The following is an 18739-nucleotide window of genomic DNA, read 5'->3' on the forward strand; positions in this document are numbered from 1 at the left end:
TCTCCCTCCCCCGTTTTTTTTTTGCAACTCGACACACGCAGCGTGGTCAGAGGTGCGCACGTTCCAACAAAAATAATCCATCCCTTCAGATTGTACTCAGATTTTAAATGTTGTGGCTTTGCTCTCCAACACTGTGCTGTACTAGTAACGAATCGGCACGTTCTGTTTACGTAACAAACCTTGCTAATTGGCTGTGTCGGGTGGTGGCAGGTTCAACGACACATCTATTTTTACACGATCTAACCTAAAAAAAACTTGTATTATGTATAATCCATCACTTGTTGGATGGATTTAAATGATGGATGATGATGATGATGCTGATGAGTCAAGTGTCGAATTGCTTAAGGTTATAGAAGTAACCCGAATGTAATCCTCACCTTTATTATTGAGACTAATTAGTTGGTGATTCTGCTTTTGCAGCATTGGCAGTAGTGCACAAGCACAATTTAAAACAACAACATCAACAAAATCTCAACAAATTCGCCAACAACACTGCCTTTAAAAGACAAAGTGCATAATTGGTTGACGTTTTGACCCTTTCTTCATAGTACACATTTTCACAGACAATGGAGGGAGCAAGAGAGGTCATAATGAAGCCCCCTTCTCCATCTTTTGGCGGTTTTTCTTCACGTTTATATAATCTGACTCGACGAACCTTCTGATTCAATATTCAAAGTTGAAGTGTCTCCGTGATTGAATGACCGCGGGCCACATTGGAGCTCTGTCGGTGGAAATTCCACATTACTATGGCAGTATTAGGGGCGCCATGTTGGAGGGATGTTAACTACCTCACCTGGTATACAGGAGATCGTGGGTTCGATCTCTACCCTGACGCCTGTATAATTGGAGTGTGTGTGTCTCTCTCTCCCCGTGGTCGCGTGGAATTTTTTCTCCGGGTCCTCCGGTTTTTCCCTCCACATTTAGAAACAATGCGCTTCGAGTATGTGGGTGCTCTAAACTTCCACGTGACAAGCCACTTCGTTGAGATATCATTTGTGATAGCCAGATCGCTACTGAAAAATAGCTCTATAGCTCAGTGGGGCCTTGCCTTGTAAAACATAAAATACATACATGAAAACAGAATGTATATTGATAACCACTTTGGGCTTCCCACAAAACCGACCCCGGTGCAATGATGGTGTCTTCGGGAATTGAACTCGTGACCTTTTGATTGTGACTGTTTCTTCATCGCAGGAGTGTACTTTATGTTTAGTTTGTTGTCCTTCCCCACACCTCTGGCTACGTACGGTGGGAAAGAAAGTTCAACGTACATATGGGTCATGTTTGCAAATGGTTCTATCCTGGTCTCACCTGGTTAAATACGTCAATAAGTAACTTGATACTTGAGTGCCTGTCTGACCACAGTGTCACTGGGTCAGAAGGTGTGTGTGTGTGTGTGTCCTTGCGTAATGTTTTTTCTTTGCCACTTTCTAGGGGGACAGAGGCCCGTCAGGTCCTATCGGACCAAAGGTAAAGAGTGAATATCAAACTGCATCTCATTCTGATTCACATCGTCATCTGACCAAATCGCCCATAAATCTCATTTTCTCATCATATCTCCTTGCACTCCTCTCCTTCAACAACTTCACCGGCGTCCTGTCTATCGCCGCTATCTCTTTAAATTGCTCACCTTCGTTTGCAAAGCTTTGCATTGACTGCCCCCCCCCCACCCTCACCTCTCTTCTCTCATTTCCTTATATGTACCATCACGCCCGCTCCGATCACAAGCTGCCAATCTTCTTGCTGTGCCGTCTCCACCCTGCGCCAAATCTCGCATTCGCTCCTTCTCCTAGCTTGCCCCCTTCCACCGGGAAAAAAAAAACTCCCCCACCACATCCGTCTCTCCGCCTCGCTTTCCCCTTTTCGCACTGCCCTCAGGTCCCGTGTTTTTTCCTCGACTGTCTTTTCCCTTCCTCTTCCACCACCCCTACCAGCACCACCGAAAGCCTCCACCTCGCTCCCTCCACCCTAGTCACAACCCCATCCCTTGTTTTGCCATTTAGTACCGTAGTCGGTAAGCAATTGTCAAGCGCATTGGTGAAAGACGCTTTATAAATCCGAAATAGAATAGAATGGTGGAAATTCCACGTTCCCGTGTCAGGGACCATTCTATCCGCGAAACAACTGCCGTTCACTTACCGCTAAATGTTACTCATGGCGCGTGGCGAGTATCGGTAATTTACAATTTGTTAGCGTTATTTTATTTTTGTTTTCAGAATATTTTATTAGACTCGGGGAATCCAATGTGCTATGGAACTGCAGCAGACGTCGCTGTACAAACGAGACAACATGAGCCGGAAATAATGCCGTCGAGTTGGACAAAAAAAATATTGATTATTCAATTGATCTGCGATTATAGGTTTGTGACGATTTAATCAAATCAACCAGTTACGTTACACTTGAGTCACCCCCCCCCCCCCCCCTTCGTCAGGTATTGAACTCGTGACTTTGCCAGCCAAGCGCTCTCACCACCCCATCGCACCACAGCCATGGACAGATAAAAACAAAGCTGAGCAACGTAATGAAGATTAGCCGCGATCTAATTAATCTTAATGTAAGTTCATTGAAATTCATTTCGGTGGCCTCGGTTAAATATATGAGCGAGACCAAAGTGGTCACAGTGGGACTCTATTGCAAAGTGAGTTAATTAATTTGATTAAGGCAGATTGCTTGCAGGTGTGCCTCTGTCTGGGCCATGATCGTTTGCACAGAGTCCCTTTCTCGGTGTTTTTTCTTTCCAGGGAGAATCGGGGATTCCAGGACCCCAAGGACCTCAAGGACTTGCAGTGAGTGACATCATCATGATTAGCAGCCAAATCATCATCGTCGTTACTAGTAACAGGATCATCATTATTTATATCAGCATTAATCATCAGTAGCAGCAGCATCATCGATACGATAGGTATCGTCATGATTAGCAGCAACATCATCATCATTATTACTGTCACTCACAGCATCATCATCATCAATCATCAGTTGCATGAGCATTATTGATACGATAGGTATCATCATCATTGCCATCATCAATGTTATCATCAGGAGCATCATTACTATGGTTCACATCATAAAACAATTATCATTGGCATCATCATCATCATTACTATTATTTTCAGCAACCACGGTGTCATCAACACCATCAACAACATCATTGTTCGTAATTAAATGAACATAACCATCATCATAATTGTTTTTTTACCCTTCTATCTGACAACAAAACTGACACCTTTTTTACAAGGAGTCACGTTTGCATAGACCACAATACCTGCAGTCATAATGCAAACAAAAAACATAACTCTGATAATGTATGCACTGTCCTTGAAGATGATTGGTCCACACCCGAGACAGCTTTCCTTAGAGCCTAGTCTCACATGGGTTGGACCAGATGACGCCAAAAGGCGCACCAATGGTGTAAATGCATAACCATCATCCTTAACGTGCTTCATATGACCGTTATCTTCATCATTGGCACCATCATTCTAATCGTAACAATAATCATCGTCAGCAGACAATCTTGAGACTACTCCCACATAGGATCTAACGACTCTCAAAAGCCCAAGCTAATGGGGTCAGAAACCCATTTGCTGTACTGCAATCCGTCCACCACCGCCGCCGCAGAACCCAGCAAGTTAAGAGCCTCGCCTTACACAACAACGATCTCCGCTTAATCTGTAAATGTTGCCTATAAAGCACCGCGCGGCAGAAGCTGTTACTTTGTCAAATTAGGTAATTTAAACACGAAATATATGTTCTCCGAGTTTAAATGTCTGATGAGGTCTCGGTAATATATGCTTGGCAATGTTACGTGATCTTCATAGGCACTTAGCAAGATGTGAAATTTCACTAGTTCCTGGCTTAATCATTTTTACTCTATTATTTAAATGTATGACACTCGGTTTTAACGTGACATTATTGCCTTTGCATTCCTGTCACGCACATTGTGGGCGAGTGGTTGCTCGGTCAATGGCCAGGGTCAACGGCGGCGTGGTGTATTCCGCAAATATGCCCGACTGTGAGGGCGGGCACAAGCCGGCGTGAGTAGGTTAAACGTTGAGTTTTATAAGGGCACCACGGGGTGACCAGCCCCTCCCCACCCTCCCCTCCCCACCCAGCCCCTCCCCACCCACCCCACCCAGCCCCTCCCCACCCTCCCCTCTCCACCCAGCCCCACCCCTCCAATTTTTGGATGCACGACGGACGGTCGGACACAATAATCCCCTGTGGGCTGGTGTAACCAGGAGGTTCCTACCAGTAAAACCTTGGATATCTTACGCTGCGGGGAGGAGTGATGGTACAAGAAGAGTAAGCCCTATGATCTCGTCGACCTGAAGTTCACTTTCTGGCTTGCATCATTGGCGAGTGATACCTAAGCCAGTCCTGGAATTGCCCTAACTAGACCTGAGCTTCATTGAGTATCGAATGAGTTTGCGTGAACGTCGCCCATTAATCATGCACGCATTGCAGCCGGGTAGTGAAGCCAGTTCGAGATGTAACATACGTCGAGACTTTTAAAGTGTCTTTTTTTTTCATTAATCTCTTTCTTCAGGGTCTGCCAGGCCCTGCTGGTCCTCGTGGTGAAAAAGTAAGTTGATGACGAGAACACAAATCACAAGCACAATTTTTGTCAATTCAGGAACTGAAGAATAACCGAATCTTGGGACATCGTGTGGTTCGTTCAGTGTCCCGGAAGCGTCTTCAGGAACGAAAATTGCAAAAGTGGAAATTGGGTTTTTGGAGATGCTCGGAAGCACGTGGGGCCGAAACGTCGGACATTGTGCCGAGCAGCGCGCGCGGTCCAACCCGAAAACACAGCGGAGAGCTCGACAGCACGGCTGCGAAACATTTACAAAGCCTTGACAACATTTTATGAATTCGTAATTTTCTCCTAACATGTATTGTGTTTGCTCCTGTTTTTATCATTTAAAAAAGTACATGTGTGTAAATTATTTAAATACAATCTAATTGAGGATCTCCATGCTCAAATGAGCGCAGGGAAGCACCCATCCTCAGTTGATCGTCTTCTTATCCTTCCTTCATAGGGCAAGGTGACATTTTACAACGCTATTTGTACTCTATGCATCGAGGCCATTAAGCAGTTCAGTCGCCTCTGTGGAGAGCTTGGTGGACTCAGATTGGCAGTGCAAGGGGGGAAATGTGGGATTAGGTGACACATGGCCTGTGGATCGGCGGTGCAGGGGGGTACTTGTGCTGGATCACGTGATCCACAGTCCGGCTCTGGTGACCACAGAAGTCGCATTGCAGAATGTGCTTAATGTTACATTGATGGAGGAGGTGATTGCCTCTGCCATTACCCTGTTCCATTGGCTGATCCTGAGCCAGTGGTGGATATTCTGCATCGCCACGACTGGATGGGGATAACCAATAAGGACAAATAATGGTCATCCAAAGGGTGAAAGGATTAATAAAATAATCTGCTTATATATGCGTATAATGTCACGCATAGGATTAGAGCTGCTGACGTCTTCCTTAAGTGGTTCTCATTTTTAGCAACTCTGTTGGGATTATGAGCCAAAGTGAATCCTTATGCGGGATTCAAACTCTTGGGATTCCAACTCTGCCCTGAGTGCTCTAACCACAAACAACTCCACCTGGCCCAATGCAATTATCTTAAAATATTAATCATTTAACAGCACCCCCCCCACCGCCCCCACCACATTTGCCATACTGTGCCACAAATTGAAATGTACTTTTTAAAAAAATGTAACGAAAATTTCATTTCCAAAATTAGCATTGTGATACAAAAATAATCGTACCGTTCTAGAAATTCATTTCGCAGTTGCACATTTCTGTGACCCGTATTAAAAAAAAAAGATTCCATTGTGAATGACAAATGTTGTTTGTATATTTTCAGGGATCGTTGGGTTTTCCTGGAGAACCTGGCCCAACGGTAATCTTGCACCGTACAACACAACGATTCTTGCTGCAATAAAATTCCACTCGTCACTTCCCTCGCCGTCAACCAGGGGCATCGCGAGATGTTAACTACCTCGCTTGGTATACAGGAGGTCGTGAGTTTGATCCGACCCTGAAGCTTGTTTATTTTGAGTTTGCATGTTCCCCCCGTTATTGTAAGGATTTTTCTCCTGGTCCTCCAGTTTTCCCCTCCTCATTATGAATCAACATGCATCTTAGATACATTTGCCTGCTTTGCATTTCCACGTCAGCCAGCTATCAACTGTGGCCAGGAATGCTTCTGAAAAATAACCATATAGCTCAGTGGGCCTTACCTGATGAAAAGAAAATATGGTTGAGTTCATTGTTCAGTTTCAATCTTGCACAGATTTCAAGGCATTGAGACCAACTGACCTCAAATATTAGATGTTTTAAAAGTCCACAAACCAAAACCATTTCACAATCAATCAAGCGTGGAGCTGTGTTCACCTCCCTATTTACAGGCCCAAGCCAGTGGTGGAAATTACACATTCCTATGACAGGGAACGAATCCAGACACATTTTAAAATAGCAATTTACCTCCAACGTGAACAATGTGCGTGTCTGTGAAGGGGGACCGGTGGCGCAGTGGCGAGCGCACTACGCAACGAAGCCGGCGACCCGAGTTCGATTCCCGCTCAACAACCAGTAACAGTGTCGGCGAATATTTGGACGTGTCCTGGACCTGCCATAAGTCAACTCAGCCTTAAATCTTTACCGAGCGCTGTGTGTCAAAAAAAAAAACATCAGCATCACTAGGGAAGACAAAGGTGTGGCGTTGGCCACCCCCAACAGTCTGTTGTTGAGACTATACGGGATGGATCTGTGTCTTTGGTTGTCTCTGAAGTGATGCATGTGGTGTGGAGCTCATCATGGTTTGTGTTGATTTGCTGCAGATAGCTGGGCTACCCGGTGCCAGAGGGGAGAAGGTGAGAGACGCTCCGGGTTCTGTTGTACCAACTCTATTACGGCGGAGGTGTAGGCGCGCACTCGCTGGCGTGTGTGTGTGCACGTGTGTGCGCGTGTGTGCACGTGTGTCCGCGTGTGTGCACGTGTGTGCGCGTGTGTGCACGTGTGTGCGCGTGTGTGCGCGTGTGTGCGCGTGTGTGCGCGTGTGTGCGCATTGCGTGGCCAGCAGTGGTTGTGGCACACAGGCACCATGAGCCTGGCGACCCCAGTTGGATTACAGCTCTCGCACTGCCAATATCGGTGCCGAATATCTGAACGGGGTTCCGGATCTCCCCTAGATCAACTCGGCCTTGAATTGAAAATGAGCTTAGAGGCTCGATGGGGCCCTTACCCAACATGAACTGAACTCACTTGAGTGCCTTTGTGTGGCGTGTGCTTAGTACACATCAGCACTGGGGAGACAAATGCGGCGGGGGCGTGGTTGCTGACCATACCACCCCCTCGCGTGCCGTGCCAGCTTTCGTAGGTGCTCGCCTAACAGCGTTGCTCCCCCCCCCAACGTTCCGTACGGCTATGAGAGGGGCGGGGGGGGAGTGCGCATGCGCACGTCATGTCAGTCACTTTACGTGTGACACCTGTGGCCGGTAAATTTTGTTCACGTGGCCACGAAAGTGCGCACGTGCCCAGCCCGGCTCAAGTGCCGTGGCGACGTTATTGGCGCTCGGTGGCGAACGGCGTTTTGGTTGCCACCGTGGCCGTTGTTGTTTTTGTTTGCATGCGTTAATGCACGCGTGTGTGTGCGTGTGTGTGCGTGCCATCCTGCGTGCGTGTAGGGTGACATTGGTTTGCCCGGGCCCCTGGGTCCCAAAGGGGAGAAAGGTGAAGCGGGAGAGAGGGGAGAAAAGGTGACAACTCTTTTAATTTAAACTTCTGCATCCGAAGCTCAAACACGATACTCCCTTACGCTCCCAGCGTATGACAAATAATAATTATTAATTGTCTCTACAAAAGGCGGTCTATGTTGCACCATCAACACGCACAAATGCAAGCAAAACACAAACATCGCCACAGTCACACATACAAAGATAAAGGCAAAGATCCTCTGCAAAGCCTTTAACAGCCTATCGGAGCAAGTGCTGTTCGCGAGCACCTTCGAAGGCCAGCACGGCATATGGATGGGGTGGGTGGCCAGCATTACGCCCGGCCGTCTTGTCTCCCTAATGGCGATGTTCACACACCGCACCAAGTACTCGTTTGAGGCTGAGTCGACCTCGGGGAGGAGGCCCAGGTCCGGTTCAGATAATCGGCACTGGTGTCGGGCCGTGAGCGGGAATCGGGTTTATAGCGCAGCGCACTCACCGCTACACTAACCGCAGGCGTACACACACGTACATGTGTGTGTGTGCGCACGTTGATGTACGTACACATGAAAATGCATCTCTTGCAATTACTCTGATTTGAAAATAGATGTTTCAAAGAGCTGCATTTTCAGTTTCAGCGTGTTTTTGCACAATTCCTACCTATTTTCAACACACGTGCGATGTCCGTCCGTGCTTCCTAATGTAATTGTGTCTGTTGACTCGAAAGGACGCTGCTCTTTTAAAACAGGTCATTTCGTTGGAACACCTTAATGTGTTATTCCATATGCCATCACAATTGCATTACACTTTAATTAAGAGATCCCTTCTCTATCTGTCTGCTTTGCAAGACTATAGTCCTGAAACCTTGCTGGAGTTATCAAAGTAAACTCTTTCTATTTGTTTATTGTCTACGTTTTGTGTCGATTGCACGTACATCGCAAACGCCCTTGTGTTGCTCTTTCACAGGCCTTTGTGTATATATATATATTTTTTAGACAATGAAGCGAATGAAAAATGTGGTCATGTTGGTAATTATGGTGTTTGCTGTTGGTAGTGGTGGTGGTGACGATTCCCACCCATGGCCACCAACACCGGTGACGATTATCTGAACCGGTCCTGGGCCTCCCCTAGATCGACTCGGCCTCAAATGAGTACCTGGCGCGGTGTGTAGTAAACATCGCCACTGGGGAGACAAAGACGGCATGGGCATAGTTCTGGCCACCCACCCCCCTCGTGTGCCATGCCGGCCTTTATAGGTGCTCGCGAACAGAACTTGCCCCAATAGGCTGTATGGGGGATATTTGTCTTTGGTGATTATGGCGATGATAATTTTAATATTGCCACTGCTGCTGATACTGCTGTAGATGAAGATGGTGATCATTTTGTAACTGCCAATTATAATGATCATGCTTCTAGCGGTTATGATGATACTATATAAAATATTCCATAAACTTTTCATTGGTCACATTGTAACTCACTTGCGATGATGACATCGATAGTAATGATGACATCGATAGGAATGATGGCACTAATTATGTTGTTGTTTCACTTGAATATCCCATGATTTAGAACCGATTTTTGTGTTTAGTTTGTCGGCCCCACCGCCGCACCTCTGATGAGCACGGTTGGCTACGTACGGTGTGAAAGAAGTTCAACGTACATTAATACATTTAAAACATGTACTTGAGTAAATTGTTTGGTGTTGCTGCTGCATTGGCGGTGGTGCACAAACAACAAACAACTCAACACGCTCCTCAACAATAACGCTGGGTGTGTCCATGAAAGGAAACATTATATTCACTGCCGACGTTTCGGGTCATGGTCCTTCTTATTAGCAAATAAAACAAAAATATTGCGAATTAGAAGGGCCATTGCCTGAAACGTCACCTGTTATATATGTAGAAATATTTTTTAAGCCACAGTATTATTGACACGTGTTGAGTATGATGTTTTAACTATACCCAATATCCAATATTGAGGTTTACTTAAATAAACAATCATCACAAAATGTGATGGCTTGATATTTTATCCCAATATATACATAATTGAGGATGTAATGTAAAATAATGATGATGATGATGATGATACCACAGAGTCGATGCAAAGAATGGCGCTGCATTTATAATGATGAAGATTCCGGCAGCAGGGGCCAAACATTTTGATATGCATTGAAATGTAAAATCCATTTTTAACAGGCAGGCTTAAGAGCCATCGCCTCTCCTGGGAAGCCAATGATTATGAATGAAGGCAATCATCCCTCCACCCACTCATGCCGATGCTCTATTTATTTCCAGGGCATAACAGGGCTTGGTGTCCCTGGTCAGCCTGGGTCAAAAGGAGAGAACGGAGAAAGGGTGAGAATGGTCCCTTAACTTCTTGTTTATTTCACGTTGCGTAATTAATGCACGGGAGTGGCGGTGTGGCGGTGAGCACGCCGCACTATAAACCCAGCAACCTCGGTTAGATTCCCACAAAGTTTCGCTGCTAGGCAATGTCTGAACTGCTGTCTGCTCCCTCATCTTCATCAAACTCGCCAGAGTGGTGAAGTATGGCCAAAAACCACCACCACTATTGTGTGTGCAGCCCTTCATCCCGCCCGTGGATTGACACTCACCTGTAAGTAAATTATTGTGCATTGCAACGTCATGTAGGCGTATACCAATGCGTTCAAACTCATGATTACAACTCGCAATACATGCTTGGAATCATGCTTTGCAAGAATCAATCATTTGCGATGTATGCAGTGCCGGATTATCCCAGTAGCAAAAGTAGCTACATATGCTACGGGCCCCGCAGTTTCAAGGGCCCCGCGCTAAATGCTTTCAAGGTATCAATTCCGGTTCAGTGATTCTGCACTTGCTCTAGTACTATAGTACTATACCGCCTTCAACTATTATGAAAGACTGGGTGTTTAAAGTCAGAAATTTGTCGTATTATCTGGCTGTATAGCAAATGAAAGCATGCATTTACTTGACTATGCAAGTCAAACATTTGTGTTTTAATATTTATGTGTTTTTAAAAATGTAGGGTCCCTTTATAACATATGCTACAGACCCAGCACTAGCTTAATCCGGCACTGGATGTATGTATTTTATTTACGTTGAAATTTATTTCGCACCGTTACGTAGCCTGCCGTTCCAATCGGGAGGTGTGAAATGTATGAAGGTTATATCTATATTTTTCCTGAGAAAAATGTAAGGTGATTGAGATTTCGAGTCTCACGCATTTGCATGGGTCCTGTTATGTTGTTGTTATGATCTAAAGAGTTTTGTTTAATTGCAGGGTAACGTTGGACTGTCTGGCAGGCCAGGTGACAAGGTAAGTGACATTTAAACAGTGCACTCGCCATGACTCACGGTGAGTTTGAACAAACATCAAAGTCGGGCAGTTATGTGCCGATGGTAAATGTATTATTTCCATTATGGCCAAGGTTCAGACACCAATTTACCACCAGGTGCTGGAGTTGAATCCAGGTCTCTTGGATTATGAACTCTGTGACACACATTTACAAGCCACATACAGTGGCGCCGACAACTACACTGCCGCTCCACACAATTTACACAGAGACAAAGATACCCCGTATATCCTTGGCAAACTGTAGGGGCAATTGCTGTTGGCTAGTAGCACCTATGAAGGCTGGCACAGTGCACGAGGGGGTGGGTGGCCAACACCAAGCCCGGCCACCTTTGTCTCCCCAGTGCTGATTGTACACTGCACCAAGTATTCATTTAAGACTGAGTCAACCTAGGGGAGGCCCAGAACTGGCTCAGACAATTGTCACCGGTGTTGACCGTGAGCGGGAATCGAACTCGGCTCGCTGAGTTCGTAGCGCAGTGTGCTAACCGCTACGCTACCGCTCCCCACACATGATACACACATGCATACATAGACACACACACACAGAGACGCATACACCCTTATCCGAATAAGCCTTGTAGACTGTAAAGGCAATCAGAGAGCACCTGTTAATTCAGACTTTCACGACGTGACGATTGCAAACGCATGCACACACACACGCACACGCACACATCTGCGTGTACACACGTGCACACATGCGCACGCTCCAGCGTACACAGAGGTAAACACGCATGCATGCATGCGCGCGCACACACACACACTACTGTCAGTGTCTTAACCGGAGGGAGCAATGATGGATCGTTTTGTTTAAAAATTTGCAGAACGATTGTAATTAAATGCTGCCTGGGCCAGGATGTAAGTCAGGAGCAGAGTAATTCTTGGAACGGGGGAATTCCCCCCAAGGGGAAACGACCGTGAATCTCACAGTGGGATGTGTGAGTGTGTGCACACGATGTGCATAGTACACACTAGGTCGACTCAGCCCCAAACGAGCACCCGGTGCGGTGTGCAAACATCGCCACTGGGTAGACAAAGGCGGCCCGGCGTGGTGCAGGTCACACGCCCCCTCGTTTGCCGTGCTGGCCTTCATAGCTGCTCGCAAACAGCGCTTGCCCCGACACATTGTTAAGGCTATACGGGAGATCTTTGTCCGTGTGTTGCTAACAGAATCTGCCCAAACAGTCGTTGTCGGCTGTATGGGAGATGTGTGTCCTTGTTTTGTTTTTTGTGTGTGTGTCTCCATGTCTACATATGTGTCCCTGTTTGCCAGTGTATTTTGCCGGTGTCTAGTGTATATGTCATTTTTCTGTCTAAAATATAATTACTCCGATCTATTTATGTCTGCTCCTGTCTCTTCATATCACCCATCTTTTCTATGTCTGTCCAACTGTGTCTCTCGACATGCCTCTATCACTGCAACCATCTGTCTCTGTGTGTGTTGGCATCCATCAATACCGCTACCCACTTTCACATCAGTCTGTTGGTGTCTGTCTATGTCTGTTCGCATCTGTCCCACCTTCAGCTGAGCTAAGCCTGTCCGCCAGAATCTGTCTTTGTCGCAACAAGTATCCGTGTACTGTCTCTCTATGTCACGATGACATCTCAGTCTCTGTGTCTGTGGTCGTGTATAATGCTGCATCTTGCTGACCCGCCCCTACTGGACATCTGTGAAAAATAGACTTAAAACGTAGCTCATCAGATTCCTCCTGGCTAAATACAAATTGTGAATAAATACACATTTTGAATACTACACCCATCTCTCTGTGGCCTTCGGTCTGTATCTGTTTGTGTCTATATATACGTGTATATGTTGAACTTTTTTCGCACCGTACGTAGCCAACCGTGCTAATCACTGATTAAAACAAGGTTACTACCGGATATGACCTTATGGAACAGAAATCATGGACATTGACATAGGAATATTCTTTGGGTCTTTTGATAAAGTCACGTGTAATTTGCGTGTCCCTCCCTCCCCGTGGTCGTGTGGATTTTTCCCCGTTTTTTCCCTCCACGTTTAGAATCGTGCGTTTAGAGTATTTGGCTGCCGCTATACATTTCCACGTGATGATGAGCCACTTTGTTGAGCTATCATCTGTGGCCAGGTCGCTGCTGAAACAGAGCTACATAGCTCAGTGGGCCTTACCTGGTAAAATAACAAAAGTTTAATATTTTAGTAGATGGCAACGTCTGTGAGGGAAGCCTTCATCCAACAGTGGATTGATCATGGCTGAATCATTCTAAATCGATTCGCCGCATATGTCTTGTTTATTCGTAACTGCGCACTTCTGTGTCTGCCTTGTTTCATCCCCCGATGTGTTCCCCGTCTCCGTCTGCCAACATCACAAGCCAGAGATCTTGTCTGTCGAGGAGCGTGACAATACCTCCACGCAGCTGCCTTTGACTCTGAACATCGAATGCGCCCGTCTCTGCTCCCCCTGCCACCCGTTCCCCCCCCCCCCCAGGGAGATCCTGGGGCGAAGGGAGACAAAGGCGAGACCGGGCGACTGGGAAATCCGGGGCAGATTGGCATGCGGGGCAAAGAGGTAAGGAACCGCATCCGAGCCCTTGTCCATAACCCTGAACCCCTAGCGAGCAAGACCGTGGTCACCCCAACACTCTGGCGCCTCCATTAGCAGCCATTCTCATCGTGGGTCAAAGCTCATTCGAGCAATAACTCCTTTCTGTGCCTCCGTACATGAATCAAGGTTGTTATTTTTTTAGTCCGTCAGCCTAGTGGCTTTTCCAGGCCAGTGTTATCACACAGCATTTGTGTAAGCAAGGCTAGCTTGGAGCGATTTCGACAAATGGTGCCGTTATTACCAGACGTCATTGGCAAGACGACTCTTCACGTGTCACGGCTCATACCCACCGCACAGCGCTGTCGTCCATGCGGCGATTTGGTTGCGAAGAGGTTATCATGCGCTGGGATGCCCCAGAAATACAGGGCTGCGTGGCAGTCCGGCAAGCAGGATGGCGGTGTGTCCGGAAACGTAGTTAAACGAAAAAAAAATCGATGGTCCTTTGTTCATCAATTCCTTCTGTTTGTGCTATTGGCATTGTGTCTGAAGGCAAAGAATCTAAGGCAGCGCGATCTGCCCTGTCATATAATAGATGCGCGATAGATTTTCCACGTGGCTTTTAAAAAAAGAAATCTTCACGTGGCCTGCCTCTAAACATTGATCGTTATCTCATCGTATATGTGTTTCAGAGTTCCTGGCACGTGGAGTTTCCATTTATCCAAACATCCAATAAAAAATATCACATTTTAGTTAGTTTAACATGTAGGCTTTCGCGACCAATATCATCCATAATTTAAGTTTTTTTTTATATATATGAACCCAAAAAAACTATATTATGAACATTATAGTTGTTTGTGCAGGACAGGCCTCCTCTGCAATACGTGTCTGGCACCAGTGACATGGTTTAAGTTACGGGAGGAAGTAGAGAACATACTAACTCCAATCAGACGCTTCTTGCTGTGACCACTGCACACCTCTCCTCAAGTCGCCTTGGTACACTGAGGCACTTTTTATATATATATAAATACATTTCAATGGACTAAACATTTAAGCTCTGTTGCTATGTGGCAAACACCATTTACAGGGCATGCAATATTAGCATGCCCTACCGGGTTGTGTAGAAGAGGCCCATTGAACTGACACGGGTAAGCGGCACTGCTGTTGGCAGCAGTTTCCAATAGAAGTTTATTTTTCTTATAAATTTACGAGCTTGTTTGCCCGTCCAAGGACGGAAGCTGTAATATTTACGAAAACATTGAGCAGAGTATAATTGTATCTTGTGTAAATTTGATGGCAGTAAATCTTGCACAAAACGAAGTCATAGAAACCTCGCTTCATGACACTGTAGCACTGTATATAACTGACCTTCAATTTGTTCAAATTCACTGCTCTGCTACTTTATTCTCTTCTGCTTTCGGTCACTGGGGTTAAAATGAATTGGAATTCGATACAATATCTGGAAAGTCACCGAGAAATGTCTATTTTACCATAATGTAGAAGCATAAATTAGACTTACCTTTTGTCTCAAGTGCTGAATAAATAAATAAAGACACCAAATCCACTTTGCTGCTGCGGATAATTATTTATTAGATTCCCTTTCAATAAAAAAAGGTAAAACTAAAAGCGAAGTTGCGAAAAAAATATATTTCTGCTCGACCTTCTTCTGCGTGAGTGTAAAAATCCACCCGCTCATGAATATTAATGACGGGGGGGGGGGGGAATGTGGTGTGACGTCACGCGCATTACACAATCAGACATTCTTGGCTCATTATAAATTAATGCCTATTGCACAATGGGAATTCAGTGTTCCCTTTAAAAAAAAAAACTATTAAATATAAAAGTAATAATAACAATGATGAATTCTTAGACATTTTCAATCCACCAGTGAATGAAGGTATCACCCACTCCGTGTCGGCCATGGAGGGAATTCTGATCATACTTCACCGCACTGGTCAGTGCGCGGTGGCGAAGACAGAGAGGGGTGTGGGGGTGCCGTGTCTGATATCACGGGCCACCGATGTTAGATGTGGTTGGGAATCGATCACGGATTCTTTGCGTGGCTGCACTGGTTGCATTTCAAATTCTTCTCCACTTTCACAAGTCACCAACCACTGTCCTCACAGATGAGATCATGAATCTCATTGGGCTCCCGACCCGGTTCGATCGCATTCATGCACCGATTGATTGTCATGTATTGATTGTTTGTTTGCGCGCTAATTGGCACTGGTCTGGTTTGAGAGTCGATGCAAATGATTTCATTGTAGAAGTGGCGTTGGCAACACATTGACAAGGATATATATTGATATTTTTCAAGACATCAAACCGGTTTCCTGTTTAAACAAGCCGTGGTGTGGCACTCAGTCCTGAGACAAATCATGGAAATTCCACATGACAGGGACTCCTCCACTTACGAACATTCAACTTACGAACTTTCAGAGATACGAACAAACCTGTTCATATTCTTGGTTCTTTCGGTAAAGTCACCTAGAAGAGAAATAATTATATAAATATAAAACAATGAAAATTCTCACGACGTTTCGACTGCAACACAAGCAATCATCATCAGGTGTGAAATCCACAGCAAGACAATTTGAAAAAAGTGGCGGTTTGTCCTAACGTCAGCACCACAGACAGCGATTTGGCAGTTGGCCAGATGGACGAGTCCCCCCTCCTCTTTTCCCGAACATAGATGGACTCGTCCATCTGGCCAACTGCCAAATCGCTGTCCGTGGTGCTGACGTTAAGAAAAACCGCCACTTTTTTCAAATTTTCTTGCTGTGGATTTCACACCTGATGATGATTGCTTGTGTTGCAGTCGAAACGTCATGAGAATTTTTATTGTTTTATATTTATATTGTTTTATTATTTCCCTTCTACGTGACTTTACCGATAGAACCAAGAATATGAATCCCTGCAGTCACGAAAGCTTTAAATAAAAAATTAAACCTGTCTATATGTCCAGTCGCCTGTTCGGACCGAGAGTCGTAAGTTCAACAGCCGTGCAATAGATGGCGGCGGTGGCCGTTCGGTGGAAAACTGCAGGACCCAAACACTGCAAGGGTTACGAAGGTGTTGGTAGCTGTTCACGATGCTATTCCCTGTTACAAGTTGATTTATGAAGAGAAGAAGAGAGTGACTGTGCAGACACCTCTTGGTAAGTTTTTCGAGATGGTAGAGAGGAAACGCGAACACCAAAGGGAATTAGCATCTACATCTGCAGAACATGAAGAACCAGTGGCATCTACATCTGTAGAACATGAATAATTAGTGGCATCTACATCTTCAGAAAACAAAAAACCAGTGGCATCTACATCTGTAGAACATAAAGAACCAGTGACATCTACAGCAGCGGTGTTGCAGCAGGATCACGTTTCAAGGTCGTTAACACATCGCCACCATCGCCATCTCTCATCGTCATCGCTCCGTCCTGCCTCGGCACATCGTCCAGCAGAGTGAAATGCCTCCTTCGGCTGCCACTCTACGCCGAATCTCAAAACCGTTAGCCATCATCCCCTTCCAGCGGCCGCCTCCTCCCGTGGTGTCTCCGACTTTGTTGATGTTCTCCAATCCGCCGCGTGCCCTCTCTCCGTCCCTCTCCACGTCATTCCCAAGCACGCGCCTCTCTGTGGCAGCGCACACGCTTGTCGGACCTTCTTTCCCCCATTTCTACTGGGAATCTGTGAGAGAAAAAAGAGCTTTGTATCTCGGATTACTCCAGTATAAATGAATATTCTGATTCTCATTTCCTTTGTCAATGGGTCGCCAAAATAGCAGCAGCAGCAGCAAACAGAATAACGTGCGTCCACGAAGCAAAGAGAAATCTGAACAAAAACAGCTGCGAATTCGAAAAACACTGCGCAAATGCAAATCTGTGCCAAACAATAAACACCCCCGCAAGCGTGAGTCGGCCCAAGAAGATTATCTCCAGACCGCGGTGCGATCCCGGTGATCTGAGATTAACTCACGACCACGGCTAACATCAGCAGTGGATTTGGGGCAGGCTTTCATCCAGAAATCAATCAATGAAAGCTATTAAACTAAAAATTTGATTTTACCGGGTAAGGCCCACTGAGCTAAATTGCTTTTAAGAGAAGCGACCTGGCCACACGTGATAGTTCAACGAAGTGGCTTGTCGTGTGGACATTTGCACCAGCCAAATACTCTAAATGCATGTTGATTATAAATGTGGAGGGTAAAAACTTGAGGACCCGGAGAAAAATCCACGCAACAACGGGGAGAGCATGCAAATTCCTAATATACAGCAGCATCAGGGTCGGGATTGAACCCACAACCTCCTGTACACCGGGTGAGGTAGTGAACATCCCTCTGCCACGGCGCCTCGCCTGCAGTCAGTCGCAGGCTGCAGCCAGGATGGAGTGAGCACAGGCAGTGCATTTAAAAATGTTCGTAACAAAAACTGCAAAAACTATTTATTGGCCTCCTTGTTCCACACGACGCACTTCCACTGTTTTGTCCACCTTCTTGAGATGCGTTTGCATGCAGACGCCACGTCCATACAAATTGTCAAAGTCAACAAAAAGTCGTGAGTGGCTTCCTGCTCGAATGAGCATCAAGAAGTTGCTCATCTCCTGATTATACAGCCCCCGCGGAGCCAGTGCCGGAAATTCTGCATTCCCATGGCGGGAGCAAGTCTTCCCAAAGGGCCACCGCGGTTGAATTTCCCCACGAAGTGGCGCCCGTTTTATCGACACCGGAGGGATGTTGAGCTGAATGAATTCCGATTGCGAGCCGCTTGCTCCACCGCTGGACCACGTGGCTGGTTGCAATGTAAATACAAATGGATAATTGCCAACTCTCCTATTGTGATCTGTGTGTGCCATAATCACTGGGCAACCAACCCGACTTGTAATAAAATATTTAAACATAAATATATATATATACACACAAACACCCAGTATAGCAAGGTCGAACAGAAACCAGAAATCAGCGAGCTGTCCGGGCAACGTGATCGATATATAAATGTCAGCTGTGCTTGCTTAGGATTGTGATGGGACTGTCGTTTGTGTCTCATTAAAAAAAAACTTTTCAGCTTCGGCTATCCGACCCCGAGACTTTGATTTATATTTCCACACGGCGGTGGAAAAAAACAGCCGCATGACAACAGGCGAGGCAACAGCCTCGCGC

General features: G+C 45.9%; 2 protein-coding genes across 2 annotated transcripts in view; both read left to right on the plus strand.

The window, feature by feature from the left end:
- The window catches only part of LOC144946247 (uncharacterized), a 31790-nt gene extending 29000 nt beyond the window's left edge, over positions 1-2790 (plus strand). The window contains exon 10 of the mRNA XM_078875139.1: positions 2742-2790. Within this exon, the coding sequence (XP_078731265.1) occupies positions 2742-2790 (49 nt within the window). The remainder of the gene's footprint in view (positions 1-2741) is intronic.
- A 3941-nt stretch (positions 2791-6731) lies between these two features.
- Positions 6732-18739, plus strand: part of LOC144946248 (uncharacterized) — a 62765-nt gene continuing 50757 nt past the window's right edge. The window contains exons 1-5 of the mRNA XM_078875140.1: positions 6732-6878; positions 7692-7763; positions 10013-10072; positions 11001-11036; positions 13538-13618. Of these exons, the coding sequence (XP_078731266.1) occupies positions 6822-6878; positions 7692-7763; positions 10013-10072; positions 11001-11036; positions 13538-13618 (306 nt within the window). The 5' untranslated portion in view covers positions 6732-6821. The remainder of the gene's footprint in view (positions 6879-7691; positions 7764-10012; positions 10073-11000; positions 11037-13537; positions 13619-18739) is intronic.

This window comes from Lampetra fluviatilis, chromosome 40 (assembly GCF_964198595.1).
Source record: "Lampetra fluviatilis chromosome 40, kcLamFluv1.1, whole genome shotgun sequence".
Taxonomy (NCBI): domain Eukaryota; kingdom Metazoa; phylum Chordata; class Hyperoartia; order Petromyzontiformes; family Petromyzontidae; genus Lampetra; species Lampetra fluviatilis.